General features: G+C 44.3%; 1 protein-coding gene across 1 annotated transcript in view; it reads right to left on the bottom strand.

Moving 5' to 3' along the window:
* Nucleotides 1-21,139, bottom strand: part of NSMCE2 (NSE2 SUMO ligase component of SMC5/6 complex) — a 207,799-nt gene that overhangs the window by 154,496 nt on the left and 32,164 nt on the right. The window contains exon 4 of the mRNA XM_090040635.1: nt 2,005-2,111. Within this exon, the coding sequence (XP_089896761.1) occupies nt 2,005-2,111 (107 nt within the window). The remainder of the gene's footprint in view (nt 1-2,004; nt 2,112-21,139) is intronic.

The following is a 21,139-nucleotide window of genomic DNA, read 5'->3' as shown; positions in this document are numbered from 1 at the left end:
TGCATAAAATTAAGTATGGGCATGAATGCATTGCTGACTCCTGGGCTCAAGAAATAAACATCTTTTAATGTCAAAAGTCCATTAAAATAGCTATTACAGAATCATACAATGATAACTTATTGGTTAATTAGATGGCCAGTTTCTATTTTGTTTAATAGATTGCAGTCCTGATTCACATGTTGCCAATTCTCCTGTTACTGAAGACTTAAAAAGGTCTGGGTCAAGTGTACCAGAAGACATTTAAAAATTACGTGTACTCTAACAAAATATGTTGACCTTTGTCTGGCGTTTGAAATATTTAAACCAGATTCTCAGCTATTATGTGATAAGTGCAAAGGGAATGCTTATTAGAGCCAATGCAGGAAACAGTACTTATAGTTAAAGTTGCCCAACATTTGTCATTATAAGCACTGTTTCCAGAACCTTACAAAAAATGGAGAGCTTTACCAAAATAGTTACGTGCTGCACACCTTAACCTTACTGTGCCCCTCCCTCCCCCCCACCCCTGGAAAATTACTGCAAAAACAACACAGCCATTTCTTAGAACAAGAGGAGAGAAAAAATACATTATTTTGTTCTGTGAAAATTCCTGACACCTGTTGCACAGAAAAAATGATGCTGCAAGCTTTGGAGCAGAGATCTGCTACCCAGCAGGCAGGTTACAAGTTTTTTTTCCTGGTTCTGTTAAAAATCAAGAGAAAATTGGTCAAACAATGAGCTTCTAAAAGTCTGTTTGCCAATGCTCAGCCAAGACTATTTGCAATTTGACAGGCAGAGTCTCCAAAGAATCAATCTGTACTGAGCATAAACTACAGGGCTGAAGGGACTGAAAAGAACTTCCCTTGCAACTGTTCTTAATGGCAGCTGGAGACTGGTGTGGGGTCAGATACAAGATCTGAAAGCAACAAGACTAGCTTCCTTGGATTTCCAATTCTCCCTTTGCTGATGCCCAGAAAGCGGCGAGGAGAAAAAGAATCTGCCCTGCAAGGAGGCAAAAAAGTGAGGAGCCGAGTCAAGCGAGTAGCAAATAGACAATGTGAAAAGAGGAGCCAGTGGAAGTTGAGATATGACAAGGCACCAGAGCTAAAGGGAGCATAGGAGAAATGGGAACTGGGATAAGGAACCAAGGGACAAAGACTGCAGTGGTGTTGGGGAAGAGAATGGACAGACTGGCAGGTTCAGTCAAATAAAGAAACGTGCTTGGGGAGAAGGCATCTGGGTGGAAGATAGGGAGGGGAAGTCTCTAACTACGAATACAGCGGGCTCCAGAATCTGGAATGAAACCCAAGATTCCCAAATTGCATCATTCCTCTGTTGTCAGCAAAAAGCTGTGAAACCCACTGCCAAACTGTGTACCTCGTCCCCCTCTAGTGGCTTGCTTATATAAGAGATAGCAACCTTCTGTTCAAGTGGTACAGGTCTGTCTGTGGTGTGACTAAGTATTCTGGCTCTGCCAGTAACTCCACATGGGAGTGAATCTGGGGTTCTATATCATGGAACTCGTCTTTGTTCAATTACTATTTTAAAAGCCAAAGTGATTTGCTCAGAATCACACAGAAGCTGATAACACAGCCAGGAATAGAAAGTGGCATTTCTCATTTGTGAAAGTGACATTCAATTTTTAAGTCACATCATCAGCTTCTCTATTTCTGAAGCCACCTGCCTCATTCCCTACACAAACAAAGCAGGCATCTTATAGGACAACCGTCTATTAACTACACAATCCTGATTCGTTTCTTGAGGACTGCCCATCCCGTGTACTGACTTGGGCAGGTGTGCTGTGGAGAAATAATGTGAGTGTGCAATTAATAACAATTACTGTCCATACACACAAGGATGCCAAATCACAGCTGCATTGACAACCTCAATTCTGTCATCTCCCAACCTTTAATGCTTGGTTTCATAACCTTCATGTTTTTAATGTAGTTTTTTACAATAATTAAAAGAAAGTGTACTACAAAGTTACAAACATTTTCCATATTTAAGAAAGTAGTGATCAGTTACCTGATTTACTGTAGCTTCAATTGCTTGCATGTAATGGTTTAGTTGTCTGTCCATTGTGGCATATTCTAACATCACATTTTCCATAGTGTTAACCTCCTCTATATCATCTGCAAAACAAAATATTCTGTATGTAGGTGTTCATCACTACTTTACATAAATGGGAACACAACTGATTAGGAGTTAACTAAAGTCATTTGCAATTGTTTTAAGAGTAAATATGAAAATACAATATTAGGGATGACTTGCATCACAATGAACATAAATTCTATTACGTGAAGATGCATCAAGTCTCTCATAATTTAGTTACAGCTGAGATCCGTGAAGGGTTAAATAGTTTATAAAATCTCCATAACTATCTGTTTAAAAGCATATATCTTACCATTTACAATTAGCTAGTTAGTTCCACATATAATTGAGCTCTACATATAGGCTAGTTTATAGAAATTTCTTATTATGAGGTATCTTTCTAAAATATGTTTCAATCACAAAGCAACTGGGCTACAAAGAGAAGTCACTAGGAAAAAAAAAAGGTAAAGTGATTCATCAAGCAATCATATGATTATAACGATTTTGCCTGGCATTAAAATCAATGAATGAAAATGTACTTTATGTCCCCTGATTACCCTGGATAAATTATGATTGAACTACAAGTCACTGGAATAAAAGTTTAATATACTCACTCATACTCTGCATTTGACAAGACTGTGGCAATTTATGTCATAAAATGTAATGCCATTAAATTATTTAATTCTGTTAATTTCATAATGGCGAGTCAGTGCTTTTCTTTCCTTGCAGATACAGAAGGCAAATAAAATAACCTATGAAGAACTTCTTAAATTTGTGAATATAAATGTAAAAACAACATTCAAGATTTGTATTTTTCAGCAGGTATTTTTCACGTTTCTCAACCTTAGGTTATATTCCTTACCTATTTTGCAATGATTAATCATATTACATTTCTTGAGTAACTTCAACAAACAAGTTACTCAGACAGACACTTCCCAGGTTTCATGCAAGTGAGAGAGAGTGTGTGTGTAATTTCAGTTACCAACACCTAGTCATTAGGCAATCAGGGTATTTTCAGCAGAAGTTGTATTTCGTGACTCATCACATAGTCTGAGAAATATTTAATAGAAACCTAAGTGCCCTCTCTCATTGCACTGTAGTTCGAAGCTATAATTAGTCCCCTTTCTCCTTGATAAATATTCATATTGTAAAATAAAAACCAAGTCAGCATTTTAAAACTCTGGAAATAATGGAAGACTGAACAGTATGGACTAATTGAATAGTAGCAGTTCTTAAATGTTGCCTACTGAAACACAGTATGTGTTCAGTAAGTCATATTTTACTCTTTTGCATCTCTCCTAATTCACCGTCTTCATCTTCAATTATGCTTCTAGCATCCTGTTTCAGCTGTTACCTTTCACAAAGAGATACCTGTTCCCTGAATTATCGAAGTGTACTTTTTTCCAGTAGAATTCTTCTTTATCATACGACACCATCACAAAAGCAGCACAACTTTCTGTGAGACCAGAAATATCAATCATTGTAATTCCCTCCTCCCAGAGCTCCCACATGGCCTGGAGGTTGTGCAGAACACACAAGTAGCCCAATACCTCACTTATATAAATGATCACAGACAAATTAAGGATGCCTTGGGTCCTTTACACTGATCGCTTAGGAGAGGAAGATTGACCAAAAGCATTAAAACAGTGGTTGTCAACCGGGGGTTATGCATACCCCTAGGGGTACTTAAAAAGGTTGCAGGGGGTACACAGAACTGATTTGGCTGATAATGTGGCTGATAAATACAGCGTGCATGCATGCAGCCGCAGCACAGCACACAGGCAGCCAGGAGCGCAGCTCAGCAGTGTGGAGAGTAGCCAGGTCTGGCTGGTAAGCCTGTTGTGAGGGAAGGGGCATTGGTAGGGGGACAGATCTAGGCCCCAGCAGTGGGGAAGAGAGTGGGGCTGGGGCAAGGGCAGGGGTTGGGGCTGTCCAGCTGGAGAGGGACACTGGACTGAGCTGTGCACAGGGGGAACCTGCCACTACACATACCCCCGGGAGGGCATGAGCAGCATGTGCCCCCAAGCTTGCACACGTGGTGCCACCGTGGGCTGGGGCCGGGGTAGGGGCAGAGCCAGGCCGTTCCCGGTGGGGGTGTTGGGCTGGGCTGGCCTGGGCTTGGGGTCGGCGGGCTACAGCAAACTCTGGAGTGGCTGCAGCCCCTCCTGTAGCCCCCCTCCCGATGCTGCCACTGCCCGCCACAAGTGTAGCCCAGCCCAGCCCCAGCCAGGAAAAGCCCAGCACTGCTCCAGCCCCAGCCCAGTGGCAGTCTGCCCTGCCCCACACGCAGATCTGGGAGCACATGAACCCCCCCCCATTCCCTCCTGGGGTGCTTGTAGCAGTGGGAGCTGCCTCCCCCTGCCGTGCAGTGCCTGCCCCAACCCCCAACCCCATTTCCTCCCTCACCACAGGGGCCTTGATCTGCCCCCGCCTTGCCCCTTAAAAAACAAGAAAAAAATGTAAAAGGGTACATGAGCTGAAGCTTTGAAACAGAAGGGGTACACTTGTTTAAAAAAAGCTGAAAACCCTTGCATTAGACCAGGGGCGGGCAATTATTTTGGGCGGAGAGCCGCTTACAGAATTTTACCAAGTCACTGAGGGCCACATGACAGTCAACCCAGAGCAGATTAATATTAATCTTCTAAACTATTAAGGGGCCCCACAGGCCAGACAGAATGGTTTGGCAGGCCACATTTTGCCCACTCCTGCATTAGACCATCAGCAGAGCTGCACTGACTTTGATAATTACTTCAGTTTGCACTAGATGAGGATTTGTTCCCACATCGGCCTTACTTGTTTACAGAAGTCAACTAGAAATTAAACTTGTTTCAGAGCATATTTGCATCTGCAGGTGAGCACCCATTGATTTTGGTTACTGTAAAAAGATAGTTTTTCCTCCCCAGTATCCACCCCTCCTCCCTCATCTTCAAAGAAATCTTTTACCAGTCCAAGCCTTTTGTTACTACATAAATTAGACTATTTCTTGAACCCAGACATTTATGTGCATTATCATGGAGCTAAAAAGGTATAAGCAACTGTAGATCCAGCTGTATACCTCTAATATTCTATTTCACCTTCTACTGTCTGCTTCAAAATCTAAACACTTCTTTTTTTTTTTTGTTTATATCCATTATTTGGCAATTCTCTCTTTTGTTTTGTTGAAGATGCTCATTGATTTATTCATAATATAGAGTAATCTTTAGTTTTCTATACAGCTGCTGGAACCCTTTCCCAACATCTATCTGACGTTAACTGCCAGCAGCATAAAAAATTCATTTCTATCTAGATGATGACCCTCTCGACTCAATCTCTGCATCCTGTGTTGACAGTAGCAAAGATTTAAGTCTTGATTGACCCCAATCCCACAAAATAGCCCATGAGGCGTAAAGTAACACCCAGATGATCTCCAGGGATGCATGGAAAATCCACAGCATTACTGCTAGAAACTCCTCACTAGATGATCTTGTGTTGTTTGGGGGACAGGGCTATGAGGCTCTACAGTAACGATAACAGACTCCAAGATTATATGACAATGCAGACCTCAGTCTTCATCTACTCCTGCTATACTGAGTCTAGGTGCCAAACGAACTCCTTGAAAACTTTAAGGGGAAAAAAAGAGCCAGAGACCCTGTTGAGCCATCCTCCATGCAGAATTAAAAGGTCATTTATACTGTCCCATTTAGAGCAACATGAGAACATCTGGCAACTGACTTTAGCAAGGAATTTGCACAAAAAAATTTAGTTAATTTTGCCAGGCCAAGCAAAGGGTAATTAAATCTGCTAAACTGTTTATCCTGCTTACTAGTATAGTGGAAGACAAATCTCGCTCTGGGTAAAACAGGGGTGGGCAATTATTTTGGCTGGAGGGCCACTTAACAAGTGCTCTTAAGGGCTAAACACAAAAAAAAAATTTCAGAAGATATCATTTTAACAAATTATAGATAAAAAAATCGTATACTAAAAATCAAATATCTACTATAACATATATAACATATTTTAATTAAAAAATAATGTCCTGCTTTATGCATTTTTGAGTAGTGCATATAGAGGTGATTACATAACAGTTCAAAATAAAGTCTAACTCTTGCATATAGTGTACGTGTGCACACGCTGCCCCGTGTACTAGGTCCCAGGAGATGGCTGACAGCTGGGGAAGAGAGGGGGGAGGATAGGAAGCGCATGCAGCAAAGCTCTCTGGGACACTGTGGTGTGGTGCAGGTGCAGTTTGCCCCCCGACCTCTAACTGACGGCTACCCAGTGGCGCGCCACATGGGGCTGAGCTGCATCCATTCCCACCTGAGGCATCGTGCCCGCACCTGCCCCGTGCCCACAGACAGCACTACCCTAGCCCTGGCCAGTGCACACAGCTTCCCAGGAGGGCTGCCTTTCATCCATTCAGCCACCCTCAGGTAGCTGCTATTCGTCGTGCCAGTTGGGCAGAGTGGGTAGAAGGCATCCAGGAGCTAAAGCCCCACATGCTGGAGCAGAAGCTGCCTGGCTGCAGCTTCCCTCTACCCACTGGGCATGGGGGTGCCCAAGCCACCGCCACTTTGCCACACGGCCTGCTACCAGAGATGCACAGCAGAGACAGAAGAAGGAGGAGCCGCTGGAGTTGGGGGAAACTGAGCAGTACCTGGCTGGCTGCAGCCACCAGGAAGCTGTGCTGGCCAGGGCTGGTGCCAGGGAGGTGCTCTCAGCAGGTGTGGGACAGGTGCAGGCAGAAGCACAACACTGGCTGCCTCGGGCCAGAGCAGGTGAGGCTCAGCCCCATGTGGAGCACCATGGGGAGAGCCACAGGTTAGATACAATCAACTGGTGGGCTGGATCCAGACCATGGGCCACATTTTGCCCATTCCTGGGGTGGAACATGCATGTTGCTATACATGTGGTCTCCTTGCTCTTACCAACAAAATCTGAAACCACTGCCGAGGCATAAAGCTGAGACTAGCGCCTTCTTCCCATACAAAAGAACAATGGATTCAAAAGACAAGGAGGAAAAAGGCTATGGCATATTTACACAAAATCTGCATACTAAAATGACAACATAAGCTACATTATTTTGGTAATTTGTAGCAATTCCTGCAGTGTTCTCTCCCTTTCTCACATTTAGGCTTGATATATACTAATATTTCATTACGAAAGTGAACAGCTATGGCAGACAGAACCTCGTTGTTTCTACTACTTTCTTCTAAGTAACCTGTTTCCCCCAGTTTCCCCTACCCAGTCCTCATCTAACAGCAGTGCTCACAGTATTTTTCCTTCCTCTTCAGAGGCACATGAACCACCTTCTCAGGGCTGACAGATATGGTACTCCATGAATCACAGGAAAGGTTTGTGCAGCAAGTAACTGTCACCCTCCTCCCTTGGCCCAAATGACTCATACCCACCGCATACTGAAACTTTACTGGCCTAAATCTTCTCAAGCACTGAAAGGGGAAAAAGAGGCCATGGTTAAATGCAGCATCAGAGCTGTGTCACATCTGCAGAGAATACTGCCTTAACAAAAAGCTTAAAAGAGCTTTATGTAAAAATAAATAAATAATAAGGTTGCTGCTGATCTTGCCTTTAAAAATGGAGCATAAACAAAGGGGTGGAGCCCCATTGAGGCAAGAGGCATATTATCTTTAATTACCTCCTGCCCTTTATTCTTCCGGTCCCCAGCCAAGGGCCTGTTTCCAAATCTTAAATGAAATTCCTCACCGTCTTTCTGCTCCTGCAGCTTACACGTGTGGCTGCAAGTGCTTAAGGATAAATGTCAGCCTGCCCTTGCAGACACAAAGATACTCTTGGTGGAGTGAACTACACGTGTGTCCTGGTCCAGCCTCTATTTCTCATCCATAGCATGTGCTCTTTGAGAGGCAACAGAATCCTCCATATATCTGGGGGCAGCCTCTCCCACATGCTGATGATTAAGAGAAAAAATTCTTTGAAACTTTTTCTCCTCAAAGGGTCACTTCAATTTTACAGTTCCCATTTTGTCTTTCAAATTTGGGGGGGGGGTTGGTTATATGAACTCCTTTACTCCTAGAACACACTTTGCATTTGGTGACCTTCCCTCCTGTGGAAAGGACTGTGGATGCCCTCTCTAGAGTCCACTTACGCTCATTAGTTCAGCAGGCTAAGGGATGATGTTCATGCTGAAAACAAATCCAAGGCATTTCCTTTTTACCCTCCATTTCTGTGCCCTTCGCTGTTATGTCTCTCGTACCCAAACCCCATCTGCTAGGACAGCTGCCTCCAAAGCACTCAAAGTAACCACAGTAGAAACAAGCAGTTATGCTTCAGGCCAAATAATTCTGTTCTGCAAACTGCTGGGTCTGTGCCTTTTTGGTATCTAATGAAATTTTCTCCTAACCTCGCTTCAAATTCCTATCACAAGAATTTACAGGCAGTCCTCGACTTACGACGTTTCAAGTTGCAACAAACGTCACCAATGGTGTTATAAATTGACACCCTGTTTCGACGTTCCAACATGGGTTTCAACTTTATGATGGTCGATTCAGCTGCATCCAGCTGATAAGTCTGTTGTGGTGGAAGGAGAGGGGGAAGGGAAGGGGAATGGGGGGGATGGGGAGGAGATCAATACCCCTCATGGTGAGGGAGGGACTGGGGTTGGGAATGGGGCTGGGGCAAGCACTGCCCAGCCAGGGCCAGGCAAGTGCAGGACTGAGCTGTGGCTTGTTGGGGGGTGGGAACGGGATACCATGACACGACAACATGCTGATCTGCCCCACCATGCCCCTTCCCTTCCCCCTCTCCTTCTACCACAACGGGCTTACCAACTGGAAACAGCTGTATCAACCATCAGAAAGGAAACAATCCCCCATTTATAACACTGCTCCTATAGGAAAATTGGTTCTGACTTATGATATTTCACTTTAAGATGCAGTTTTCAGGAACCAATTGTGTCATAAGTCTGAGGACTACCTGTATTCCAAACAGTATGTATAATCCCAAACTTTTATCAATTTATATACAATACCAGAAAATCTGCATATTCTAGTCAAGTCTCCTTGCATCAAGATTAAATTATGCTAAATTCACTACATATCTTTCTATTTTTACTACATACGTCCTTCATTCAGACAAAAGTTCAAAGATCATGGTTCTGATTCTCCAAGCCTTGTCTGTTTGGCACTGAAACCAGGTACCTGACAGTCTCTCTCCCCATTACCATGACCTGCAGTTGGATGACATTAGGAACACTTCTCACATCAAGATTAGGGATATGCCTCTGCCAGATCTTTCTATATATTAAAAATGCACATTAAAATCATAGTTCAAAGCTGTTTCTCATAAAATGTAATTGTCAAAGGATCAGGCTGACCAACCTCAATTGGTTTATTGATTAAAATTAAAATCAGTCACCCAACAAGATGCTGATTTATGTGTTACCAATCCAAAAGGAGTGACACAGCAGCTGCAATTCTGGGAAGGCAGTAGATCAACCCAGTCTTAACCACCACCTGCATTTATACTCTACTTGTTTAAAAGTTCTGTAGCATTTTCTTTCATTGACTTGTATGTTATGCTTTTTCTTCTTTATCGTACCTTGTACACATCAAAAAAGTTAGCAAAACCACAAGCACAGTCTTAGTCTGTCATTATTTCATTTTGACAAGATTTTACTAACAATCTCATAAATTCTCCCTGGCTCACCCCCACCCCTTCCTCCTCACTCCAACTGTTTGGGGTTTTTTTGTTTTTTTTTTAGATGCCCTGCAGTTAGTATAGAGAGCAAAACAGTTCAACTTAAACTACGTTTTCATATTAACGCTTACCATGTGTACGAAGAAAAGCTAAGCATTTAGCATAGCAGCTCATACAACTTAGCATAAATTTTTATCCTTAGAAATATATGAATTCTTAACTAATGTTACATATGCTTAAACATTCTTTTAAGATAAGCAACTTTAATTAAAGACCATGCTGTAGCATATATCATTGTCTCTCCAAAATTAGAAAATACCAGATTGAAGACAGCCTGTACAAACTAAATTTGCATCCCTCATGTATATGCATTAGAATAGTTTTTAATTGTAATATGACATACTATTTCTTCCCCTGGGGTCTTGCCTCATTCAGTGCACAGGATGGATGCACAGCTTTGGTCATCACCAATGTTCACGTTTTTGACATACACAAGAGACTTCTACTGCATGAGCTAATAGAATAACTAGTAGCAGTAATAGGTTGTTAGCCGCTATATCAGTGGTTCTCAACCAGGGTGCTGCGAGACTGCACTGCTAGAGCAGCCCAGTAAAAATGCCCCAAGCTGCTGTGTTTTAGTTGTTGGTTGTAGCCAAGTTGGTCTGAGGACATAAGCAGACATGGTTCTTTGGGTAAATGTGCATCTTTTATTAGACCAACTAAATAATTGGGAAAATTGTTCTTTGCAAGATTTTGGGTACAAACACACTTCTTCAGGCACAAGGAGAGTTTGTTGTTTCTGTGTATGCCCTACTGGGTTGAATGGAAGCCAGTATGCAAAATGCACGTCTGTGAAAATGCAATGTTTGGCAGTGATGATCAGAGGCCCTGGGAGACAATATATATGAAATAGGCTGGGGGAAAGGCAGGAAGGGGGAAGAATGTAGATGGTAAAATGCAGACCAGTTACCTAGATTATCAGAGGCCAGACGAGTTATAATATGCCATAAATCCAATGTCTATATTTAGTCCATGATTTTTTGTATCAAGCATATTTATTAAATGAAGTCTCAGTTCTAATCCTCAAAGGAAATTTATAAAACACCTTTTGTAGACAAGCATATGAACTTCACTTCATAAATCTACTAGATACAAAAAATCATGGACTAAATACAGATACTAGATTTATGGCACATTATATATAACCTGCCTGCCATCTGGTAACCTGCCTGCATTTACCAGCTATGTTCTCCTCCTCCCCTCCCACCCCATCTCACAACTATCGTCTCCCAGGACCTTTGATCCTCACTGCCAAGTATTTGCATTTTCATAGACCTGCATTTTGCATACTGGCTTCCATTCCACCCAGGAGAGCACACAAAAAAACAATGAACTCTCTCTCTGCTTGAAGAAGGGTGTTTATACCCAAAAGCTTGCAAAAAAAAAATTTCCAACTATTTAGCTGGTCTAATAAAAGATATCACACTTACCCAAAGAAACTTGTCTGCTGAGCTGCTGTAATATGCATGGGCTCTTCTGCCTGAATTAGGGCTCTCTGAGTGATCAACCTAAAGCAGGCAGGAGAGCTGGCTACTGCTATAGTCCTTCCTAGACCAGCCCTTCCATCCACAAATCTTATCCTGGAATGAGATGCACGTGGGACAAATCCATCTGCCCCACATGCCTCCATTTCTAGAAGATGCAGAGATACTTGGCAAGATCAGACAAGCTGCAGCACCTGCTGGCTCTTCTGCCTGTTTTTGGCTGATCAGAGAGCCTTAATGCAGGCAGGAAAGTACATATGCGGAAGCCCTTCTTAGTCTAGCTTGTGTAGCAGGCACACAGGGCACTTTTTCCTCATCATGGCAGCAGTAGCACCCCAGCCAAAAACCACTGAGGTAAGCTGAGGCAGCAAACTTTAGTCTGGAGGAGCCATGCAGTGTAACCAAAGGGGATCCATACAAAAACCAAGCACAGGATGTTAAAAGAACTCTGTATTAACTCCCCAAACAAGTATAATAAGTTCACCATTTAAAGAGGCAGAGCTCAAGACACAGTATCCCAGGTTCGACAAGGATGTTTTCAATTCCTTTTTTTTTTTGTTTTTAACTGAATGGTCAAAGTTGAAATAGCAGTTTTCAGAAAAACCAAAAGGCTGCACAGTGTGCGACTGCTTTTAACTCTTCAAGACTGCCCTGTCCCAGCTAATTAAAAATCAATGGCCTAGAGAGAAGAGTCTTGGAAGTGCTGCAAGGCAGGACAGAGAATACTGTTAGTTTAAAGCTGGGTGATTCAAGGATATAGTTTGGTCATTGAGGTCTAACTTCCCCTTTCAATGCAGGAAGGTTTTTCATGGGCCCTCTATGTCTCTTCTACAGAAAACATATGGAGCCCATAGCACCAGTTCCAGGGTTTTCAACTGGGGATGTCACCACATTCAAAAAAATGTGGAGGGGTGTCCCAACTCTGAAAAGGCCAAAAGCCACTCTTCTGTGTGGGCCAGCCAGCACAAGTGGATGAAACACGTACTCGATCATTCGTCCGCCGCCAGCAGAGGAAAGCAGACTCGAGGCTCTTGATTTTGGTTGCTGGTTCTAGAGCAGAGAGTGCTCCCACGGTGATACCCACACTTCACTGCATCTTACACAGAAAAAACTTCATTCACTGAAAGCTGCTGTTTCCAGTGACTGAAAATTGTTTGCAAATTCTGATTAAATATTCCATAGTTTCTTTTGAGAAAAACCTTGCAGAGCTAAATTCACAAGAAGAGGTGGCACTACATCTCAGCTAAAAGTAAGATATCCCTCCAAAATGAGGGATACACAGGTTCAATTCTCCCCTCTACCTGAGGGAATCTGAACCTAGTCCTAAGGTGTGTATAATATCCCATATTATCCTAGCCACTCAAGAGTTAACAGGGATACTAACTGCCTTCTCCAAAGGGGTTGATGCCAGCCCTTCAATCCCTGGACAGATAAGACAGGCTGCAAGTCAGAGAGGAGGGAACCTCCTTCCAAGGAGCTGTACAGGTAGCTAAGCAGCAGGACCAGAGAAGGCGAGTAAGGAAAAGAGCTGACAAATAAGAAATGGGCAGAGCAGAGAGAAACTAGGAAGAATCCACTGCACTTTCTTCATGCAGGTCCTGGGCTAGAACAAAGTAGAAGGGGGGTACCCTACCTATCTCAATAAATGTGTTTCTAAAGCCTGCAGGGGCGAGACTTGAATCCTAAGGCAACAAAGACTGTTGTCCATCAGGTAGGTAGGGTACAAACCCCCTGACTTGCCAGACACTTTCTTAGCATGAGAAGAGCAACTAGTCATAGCTGAACTACCAGTTGGAGAATGGTAACTGAAAAAGTAAAGGGAAACTCAAGGCAAGTTCATTAGAGCCATCTACACAGCTGCAAGGTGGTGCTACTTGGTGAGGATAGCAGTGGAGAAACCACATCTCCACTGCTTGTTTGTGCTGGTCTGCCATGCACAGACTATTTAGGTATACACTGAGTCAGAAATGGTGCATGTGTGAGAATGACTCCACAGCCTGCCAGTTAGGGCACCCATCTGGAGGCAGGACTCCTACCTGGCTTCCCTTCCTGTTCCAATGAGGGCAGAAGTATTTTATGCAAAGTGAAACAGTGTAAACAAGAACCTGAAAACAAGTCACTCCAGAATATCTGTAGTAGGGCGGTTAGGGCATTCTCCTGGAAGGTGGAAAGCGTGGATAGAAATCCCCTGGGGCAAAGGAGGAAATGGAGCCAGGCACCCATACCGCACAAACAAGATGGCTGGAATGCAGATAGGTAAGGAGCTGAGGAGGTTGAGGAAGGATTGCAGGAGCCAGAAGGTGGTGAGAATAGGAGCAGGGACCACCATGGCCATCTAGTGAAAGTTTCCTAGGTCTAAGCCTTACTTTCTATTCCTCAGTTCTTTTTAAAAGATAAAAAAATTAGTTTCCATTTTGGGTATTTCACATATTACATTTTATGTATTATTTGTGATGAAAACTTTTTGGTTCTTCATTTGAGGGGAAGGTGGGTTGAAGACAACTACATTTTCTTGGTTTCACTCTGTTTTTAAATTAAGCATGCTTCTGCCCATGCATCCCCAGGCTGTCTCTGTCTACTTCCCTTAATATCCATTCCCCCAGCTTCTGCTCCCGCTTTGTTTCAGCTGACCTCACCCACCCACCGTCCCTCATCCCATACTCCTCTACTGCTATCCCTCTCCTCCTCCTCCCCCAGCACTTACTTCCAGCCTTCCCTGTTCTGCTCCCCCTCTAATTCTCTCCACCCACTATAGACAGAAGTTTCTGGGAACTTACCTGACGCATGTTCAGCCTCTGTATTTTGAAAAAAGCAAAATTACAGTTCTCCTGAAGCTTACATCTTGGTCAATTTCAGGCAAATTTTAATTGGGGATGGCAAAAGGCACATCTCTCATATGACAGTAACCCGCCAAACTCCAAGATATTGTTCTGAACCATAGAAGTACTACAGTGTCTCAATGAAATGGCTGCCAGAATATTTTTAAATAGGATGAAAACGTATCTTCCCTAATTATTTACATGAGTGTACTATTGTAGCGAAACCATTCCAAAAATATTCAGCTCCACGCAAATATTCAACATGGAAAATTTCAGTCAACAGCTAAACTGGTAAAGTACAAGCAAGTGAAAATGGGGCCCTATCACGGACCAGACTTGGGAATCTCAGTTATAGGTGAAACTGTTTGCTCTGCAAATATAGATTATTACTTATTTATGCAAATAATCCAATACACTCAGTGGCCGCATCCAGATGAACGAGCCCGTGCCTGTTGCAGCATCTCAAAGCAGTTTGAGATGCTACAGGAGGCATGCTAGGAACAAAAAAATATTCCCTGCACTGCATATTTGCAGTGTGGTCTCTAAGCTTGATACCAAGAAATCCCAGCATTAAAAAGAAAAAAAGAGCGCTAGAAAAAAGTGGTGCAGGGTACAATCCTGGAGTGTGCCCTGAAGCACCTGGAGGCTGGGTCCTGCAGAGGCATACTAGCACCTGGCCAGAACATCTCTATGCCTGCCACGTGCCCCTGCTGCTCCAGCACACTGCCTCAGTGTATTGGAGGGAAAAGAAGTGGGGCAAGGCTGGCAGCAGCATCTCGGAGCTGCCTGGGCCCCAGGCTCTGTCCCCAGTAAGCAGGGATATGAGGGTGAGGGGACTGGGGGGGGGGGGGGAGGGGGCACACGGACGCAAGAGCCAACCCGGCCCAATGGCACACAGCGTTTTGTGTTCAGTGTTGGGAGCCCCAGGTGGCAGCAGGAGCCAGCCCTGTCCTGCACACCAAGTGCATGTTCAGGCACGTGTGCTCATGCACAAATCTCTGGCACAAATTTGTGCTGCTATTTGAGCTGCTGTAAACTCACGTGCCTGCATGTGTGGATGCACCCAGTAAGACTATCTGCAGAACTAAAAAACAGCAGGACTGATTACCAGGGATCCTGTTTTTCCCTGATAAAAAATTGCAAATTCTCTGAGAAAAAACTGCAAATTCTCCAACTTGCATGGGAGACTAGTGCTACCTTACTCGGGGGCGGGATGGGGGGGGGAATGCCCCCCCCCGTGACCAGTCCTGCCAACCCAGGGGGGTGGGGGGAAGGCACACGCAATCCTGCAACAGCCAATTGCTGTGATTGTTGCAGGCACTTCCAGGAGTGCCTGTGGCTATGGCTGTGGCCGCTTCTGGGAGCAAACACCAAACAATGGCTGCAGCCACTCCTGAAGCAGCTGCAGTGATTGCAGTGATCAGCCAGCACTTGCAGGGTGGGCGCTGGTGCTCCTGCCTGCCCTCTCTGCCCATTGCCTAAGCAGTGAGCAAGGCCAGTCAGGGGGTGCACTAGTGCTCTCAAGGGGTGCATGTGCACCCTGCGTCACCACTGCCTGGTGGTGCCCCTCACTCCCCCCTCTTCCCTGCCCCTGCACATGCTCCTTGCTCTCCTCCCACCCCCACAACTCCCCCAGCCCTACTGGTGCCTCTCACTCCCCGCAACAGCTATGCTGGTGCCCCCTGCCACCTGAGCCCTGCTAGATGAGGCTCAGCTCCCCCCTGCTGCCTGCCTACTACAGGCTTGGGGGTGGGGTGCGGGCCTGGCTCCCTACTGATGCATGCAGTCCCAGGGGGCAAAGAGGACTCATGTAACTCAGACCTGTGTGCAGGACAGAGGCAGGCATGGGCTGCCCTCTGCCAGCTCGGGCTCCTGCCCTGCTGCCCTCCCCTGGGGCCTCCACAGCCCAGCGGGTGTGACCCACAGCTGTAGAGCACAGAGGGATTGTACAAGGATCTCCTTGCCACTATGAGCTCCACGCTGCCCCGGTGACATCCCCCCACGCTGCAGCCATGCAATCAGGAAATGTGTCACCAAGGCAGCGCAGAACTCACAATGGCAAGGAGATTCCCACACAGCCCCACTGTGCCCTTCAGTGCTGGATCACACCCACTGGGCTGCTGAGGCCACAGGGAAGGAGAGCATGGAAGAAGCCCAAGCCTGCAGAGGGCAGCTCATCCCCAGCTCTGCCCCGCACACAGATGTGGGGGGCACAGGCCCCCCTGCTCCCCAGTTGCGCCTCCTCGCCCCCTGGATGAGCCGTTCACAGCCCCATACTGCTCCCCACTGTGGCCCTGCATGTTGTGGTCCTAGGTCCCAAGCCCCATGCACTACCCAGCTGGGCAGCAGCCCCAGCCCTGTCCAACTTCCTCCCTCCCTCACTATGGGGGCCTCAATCCCCACCCTCCCTCCTCCACATACAACTTACCTGCAGGAGCTGCTCTCCAGGCTGCCTGGCAGCCATAAGAATAAAATATGCACATGGGAACACCCTGCCTGACTGCCCTCCTCCCAGCCCCTTGCCAGCTAGAATTCTGCCAGCCTGAAGAAACCTCTGCAAAATCCATGGATTTCGCCAGTGGAATCCATGTTTTCCTCCGGGAATGGGTAAAATCCATGTTTTTCACTGTTTTCCCATGGGAAGCGGAAAACCCAGATCCCTGTTGATTACTATATAGAGTGCAACTGTATCTAGTATTAAGTGAAGACATAGTAGCTACTGCTACAGCAGCTGCTTTGGAAGGGGAAGTTCAGCTTGGCTTGCAGGGAAATAGGAAGGTTCATATGGCATCATTGAATCCAAACTCTTCTGGGTACAAGGTGATACCCCCAAAAAACCCTCTGGCTGTATGCTTCTGTTGGAGTCATATTTGAAAATGTTACATCCTGCAAAGTCAACATATTTAAGAGGTACTGGTTAGTTCGGGGGCCTCAGTTTTCAAGACATCTCAAAGGGGCCTCACTTTGAGGGTGGGTAGTGAGCATATTCTGAAAACTAAAGCATCTCAGTCAGGCTTACTAAGTGAGATACCTAATACCACAAATCACTTTTGAGAAAATCTGCTATGTATGAGTGCTATTATCATGTAATCATGTGACATTTCACTCAACATGAAACTTCCTTGGGGTTTCAGTGGCAGCAGAAATTGGGCCAATGTTGAATGCTTTCACAAGCAAAACCCTAATGATACCAGTTTTTAAATTAACCAGTTCTTACTATAAACAGGTGGGACCTGGAAAGTCAAAATAAGCACTGTAAGTGTTATATTATTGGACATATAGAAGAGCCAGATTCTGCCAGCCCTACTTACACAGTAGTATTTACTGTAAGGGGATCCAATTAAATTAATGGGACTGCTCACACAGGCCTTCATTCAGCAAACCACTTAATCACATAGTTATGGCCCCAGACTTTAAGCTAAGCATGTGCTTAAGTGTAAAGGACTATTAATCACAAATAAAGGCAGCATAAATGCACACATAACAGCACTCATTATATATTCTTTCATACAGTCAAATAGGGGATTCAACAGGCAAGATGGAAAACAAGTCTGTAATGAGTTATGTGAACATAATTTAGAGCTACAAACTTCTGTGTTGATTTCAATATATACAATACCTTAGGCTGAATGTAGGTAAGATGAACTCTCCACCCTACTAGGAAAATGATGCTTGCCTGATCACCCACTGATGCTCACTCAACTCAAGTTTCTTCTCCCCCTCCAGGCCAAGTTTGGCAGAGTTTTCCCAGCAATTATTTTCTCCCTTTTTATTAAAACTCCAAGGTCACACTGATACTAACTATGAATAGGCAAGGTACTTCTTATCACTTACCATCTACATACTATTGCTGAAAGACCAATTTAGAATTAACACAAGGGTAATTTAACTAGTAGGAAGAAGCACATGTGCTAGAGTGTGTTGCCTCTCTTTGTTTCCTTGTTCTGGTCTCTTTTGTGGTTCTTAATCTGCCTGTATCTGAACTCCTCTGCCTCCTCCAAGTTCCTTCAGAACTGAAATAAATCAGGGAGGAACAGATAGGTAAGGAAACCCTTTCTATCACCATCCCCATCCACTTAAAAAAAAAGTACATATATTATCTTTGCGTAAGTCTTAGATTTTCATAGATTTCATAGATTTCATAGACATTAGGGCTGGAAGGGACCTCGGGAGATCATCGAGTCCAGCCCCCTGCCCAAAGGGCAGGAAGTCAGCTGGGGTCATAGGATCCCAGCAAGATAAGCATCCAATTTACTCTTGAAGGTGTTCAATGTAGGTGCTTGAACCACCTCCGCTGGCAAGCTGTTCCAGACCTTGGGGGCTCGGACAGTAAAGAAATTCTTCCTTATGTCCAGCCTGAAATGATCTTGCAGGAGTGTTAGGGGGATAAGATGGGATCTTCCTCTTTACACTATTCCCCATTATAACCAGACCTCTAATATTACAGGTTCAAAGGATGGATGTTAACAGAATTACTCACAAAAAAAAAAAAGAAAAAAAAAATCAGGCTCCTTGTTGATGGCATCTTGCTCATCTGTTTTAATTCCTCAGTTCCTGCTTTCAAAGTTTCTTGCACCACTGACTTCAGAAACCACTTGGAGGAAATCAAACTAGGGGAACATTCACAGTGCAGTCACAGACCTGCCTGAGCCAGCTTTAAAGTAGCCACAGCAGCACGGAGCTCAATACAAAATGAGGTCTCCCTAAAACAGACACAGAAAAAAAACAACCCATATCTTATAATCGCATACAAGGAAATCTCACTAAATACAGTCTATCATTAACTGCTGCCAAAAGTAGCATGTGCTCAGCAATAGAAACCAGCTATGAAGTTGATTAAATGCAGCCAACACTGAGCTTTTAAAACACATGGCCCACACTCGGCAAACACATTGATAAACACACTGATGAAGCTTTATTTTTTTTTTTAAGTGCCACAAAAAAAAATAAAAAAAAATGGGCAGTTGCTCCCTGACAGAACAAACAGTGGGCCTGGAGGTACTGCAATACCAAGGTGGCACTTAGAGAAGCCGGAACAAGCTCTGACACCCTCCCCTAGTGCCAAAAAAGCTGATGGGAACCTTTTTTTTTACTTTGCATGGCCCTTAAAAAAAACAAGTGTTTCCTCCACAGGGAACTGGCACCAGGCCTGGAGGTGCTGCAATACCATGCCGGCACCAGGAGGGCCAGAGTCAGCCCTGACACTCTCTCCTTGGTGTGAAAATTTTAATTTATTAGAAAATATTAAAATTCAAATGACAAAGTTCAAAGCAAAAGGAAAAACAGAAAGACCCAAGAAACTGGCTACACAGCCCAGGATGGAGGTAGGAATAGGAACACAACTAAGTTACATATGAAACATGCAACCAACTAAACCCAGAGGTGAGGGAATGGGAAGGGGGAAAAGGGAAGGAGGGGAACGTCATGCTTACAAAGCAGAGAACATACAGGAGACCCAGTACAACAATACCACCTTGTAATAGTTAATAAAACCTCTATTTGATCTTAGCCAAGGCCAAGAAGCTGATGAGGAGTATACACACATATAGAGCAATGCTGAGCTGTGGGGTCACCATGGCTTGAAACGCTCCTGACTGCTAGAGCCCAGATTAATGAACCATGGGTAAATCATGAGCTTTTAGCTTTGGCCTAGTATTATGCATAGTTTGTACTACATAGAAATAAGTGCCAAAGTGTTGTTCAAACGTGTATTTACGGAGTACCTACGCTAATACTTGCAGCAGTTTAAAAAAAAACCCTGGTAATATGCCTCAATTCTAGATTAATTATGTGCATGGGTATTATATGAAAATTGCTATAGCCATGTTTAATTTCAAAGCCATTGTTTTCAAATTTGTTCTTCACTTTTATATGCTCAGGGAAAACCACTGGATCCAGCACAGAGAGCTACAGGTTCAGTGGTAGGAGGCTCTGTTGTCAGGTGCCCAGGGCATCAGCAGGGAAGAGGGGGCTGTCTGCTCCATGCCACAGCCAGGCAGCAGGAACAAACAGAGGAGGCAGCCAGGTGTCAGTGCCCTTTATCTCAGACGCAAGGTGGGTCATGCCAGGCCCCTGCTGGAAAATGTTGCCGACCTCTATTTGGAGAGAGGCAAACTGTTCTGTTGTGGGAACAAACTGGTGCAATAAGCATAAACACCGCTCCAAGCTGAACTATATGCCAAGCACATAACCTTTGGGTATTTCTGAGTGTCTTTTTAAAAGAGATGACAGATGGTGGATAACCAAGATTGGCCTGATCTAAAGGAATCTAGAGTACCAGATCCTGCTTTGATCAAAGGACAAGTGACCCTGCCCATGTATAAAGCATCCAAGTCAGTGTGAATCATATACTGATGTGGCACTCCTCAAATGTTAACCATGTGGCAATATCAAAGCTAAAACTTTCAGAGCCATAATTCCCCGATATGTCAAAAAATACTAATCCTCTTACAGAGAAATAGCAGACTGGACACAAACTGCAAGCATAATGAAAACCATCAACCCACTCTGCTACTCACACACTTCTGAAGATGAAACTTCTTCTGTGGACTGGCAAATCTTTTTGGCATGTATCACTGGTATGAAGCCTTCATTTGAAACTGCTTGTATATTGCTAAGTGACAAAACTGAATCTTTCCATAGCTGGAATTTCTTTTACTGCAAACCTAATACAAAGATTTCTCCAACAATATGTCACTACTTAGCTCATGGAAATGCACCTCTTTTCTATATCCCTTAGTAAAAGAAGGGATGATAGTATTCTGCATTACATGAGCTCCTTATTTATGCATAATGTAAACTGTGGGTTTGAGAGGACACAGGCATTTGTTTAAAATTAACAACAATTGCTGATTTCTCAGTGAGACTTCTGTTAAGTTATGGCTTGTTTTTTTCTTTTGGGCCTGTGGAAAAAGGGTAGTGCTTAAGAGGCCTCAGGGATGTCCAAAGAGTTATTCTGAACAATTGGAAATCTAAACTGAACCCAAGTGTAGAAACAGGGGCCAGTGTTTTGACCAGACATTAAAAGATGCAGCAAGGTTACCTTCAGACAGGACA

Source organism: Crocodylus siamensis, chromosome 3, assembly GCF_052110815.1.
Source record: "Crocodylus siamensis isolate JL-2025a chromosome 3, ASM5211081v1, whole genome shotgun sequence".
Taxonomy (NCBI): Eukaryota; Metazoa; Chordata; order Crocodylia; family Crocodylidae; genus Crocodylus; species Crocodylus siamensis.
The sequence above is the reverse complement of the archived record's forward strand: the minus strand, read 5'-3'. Positions and strand labels throughout refer to the sequence as shown.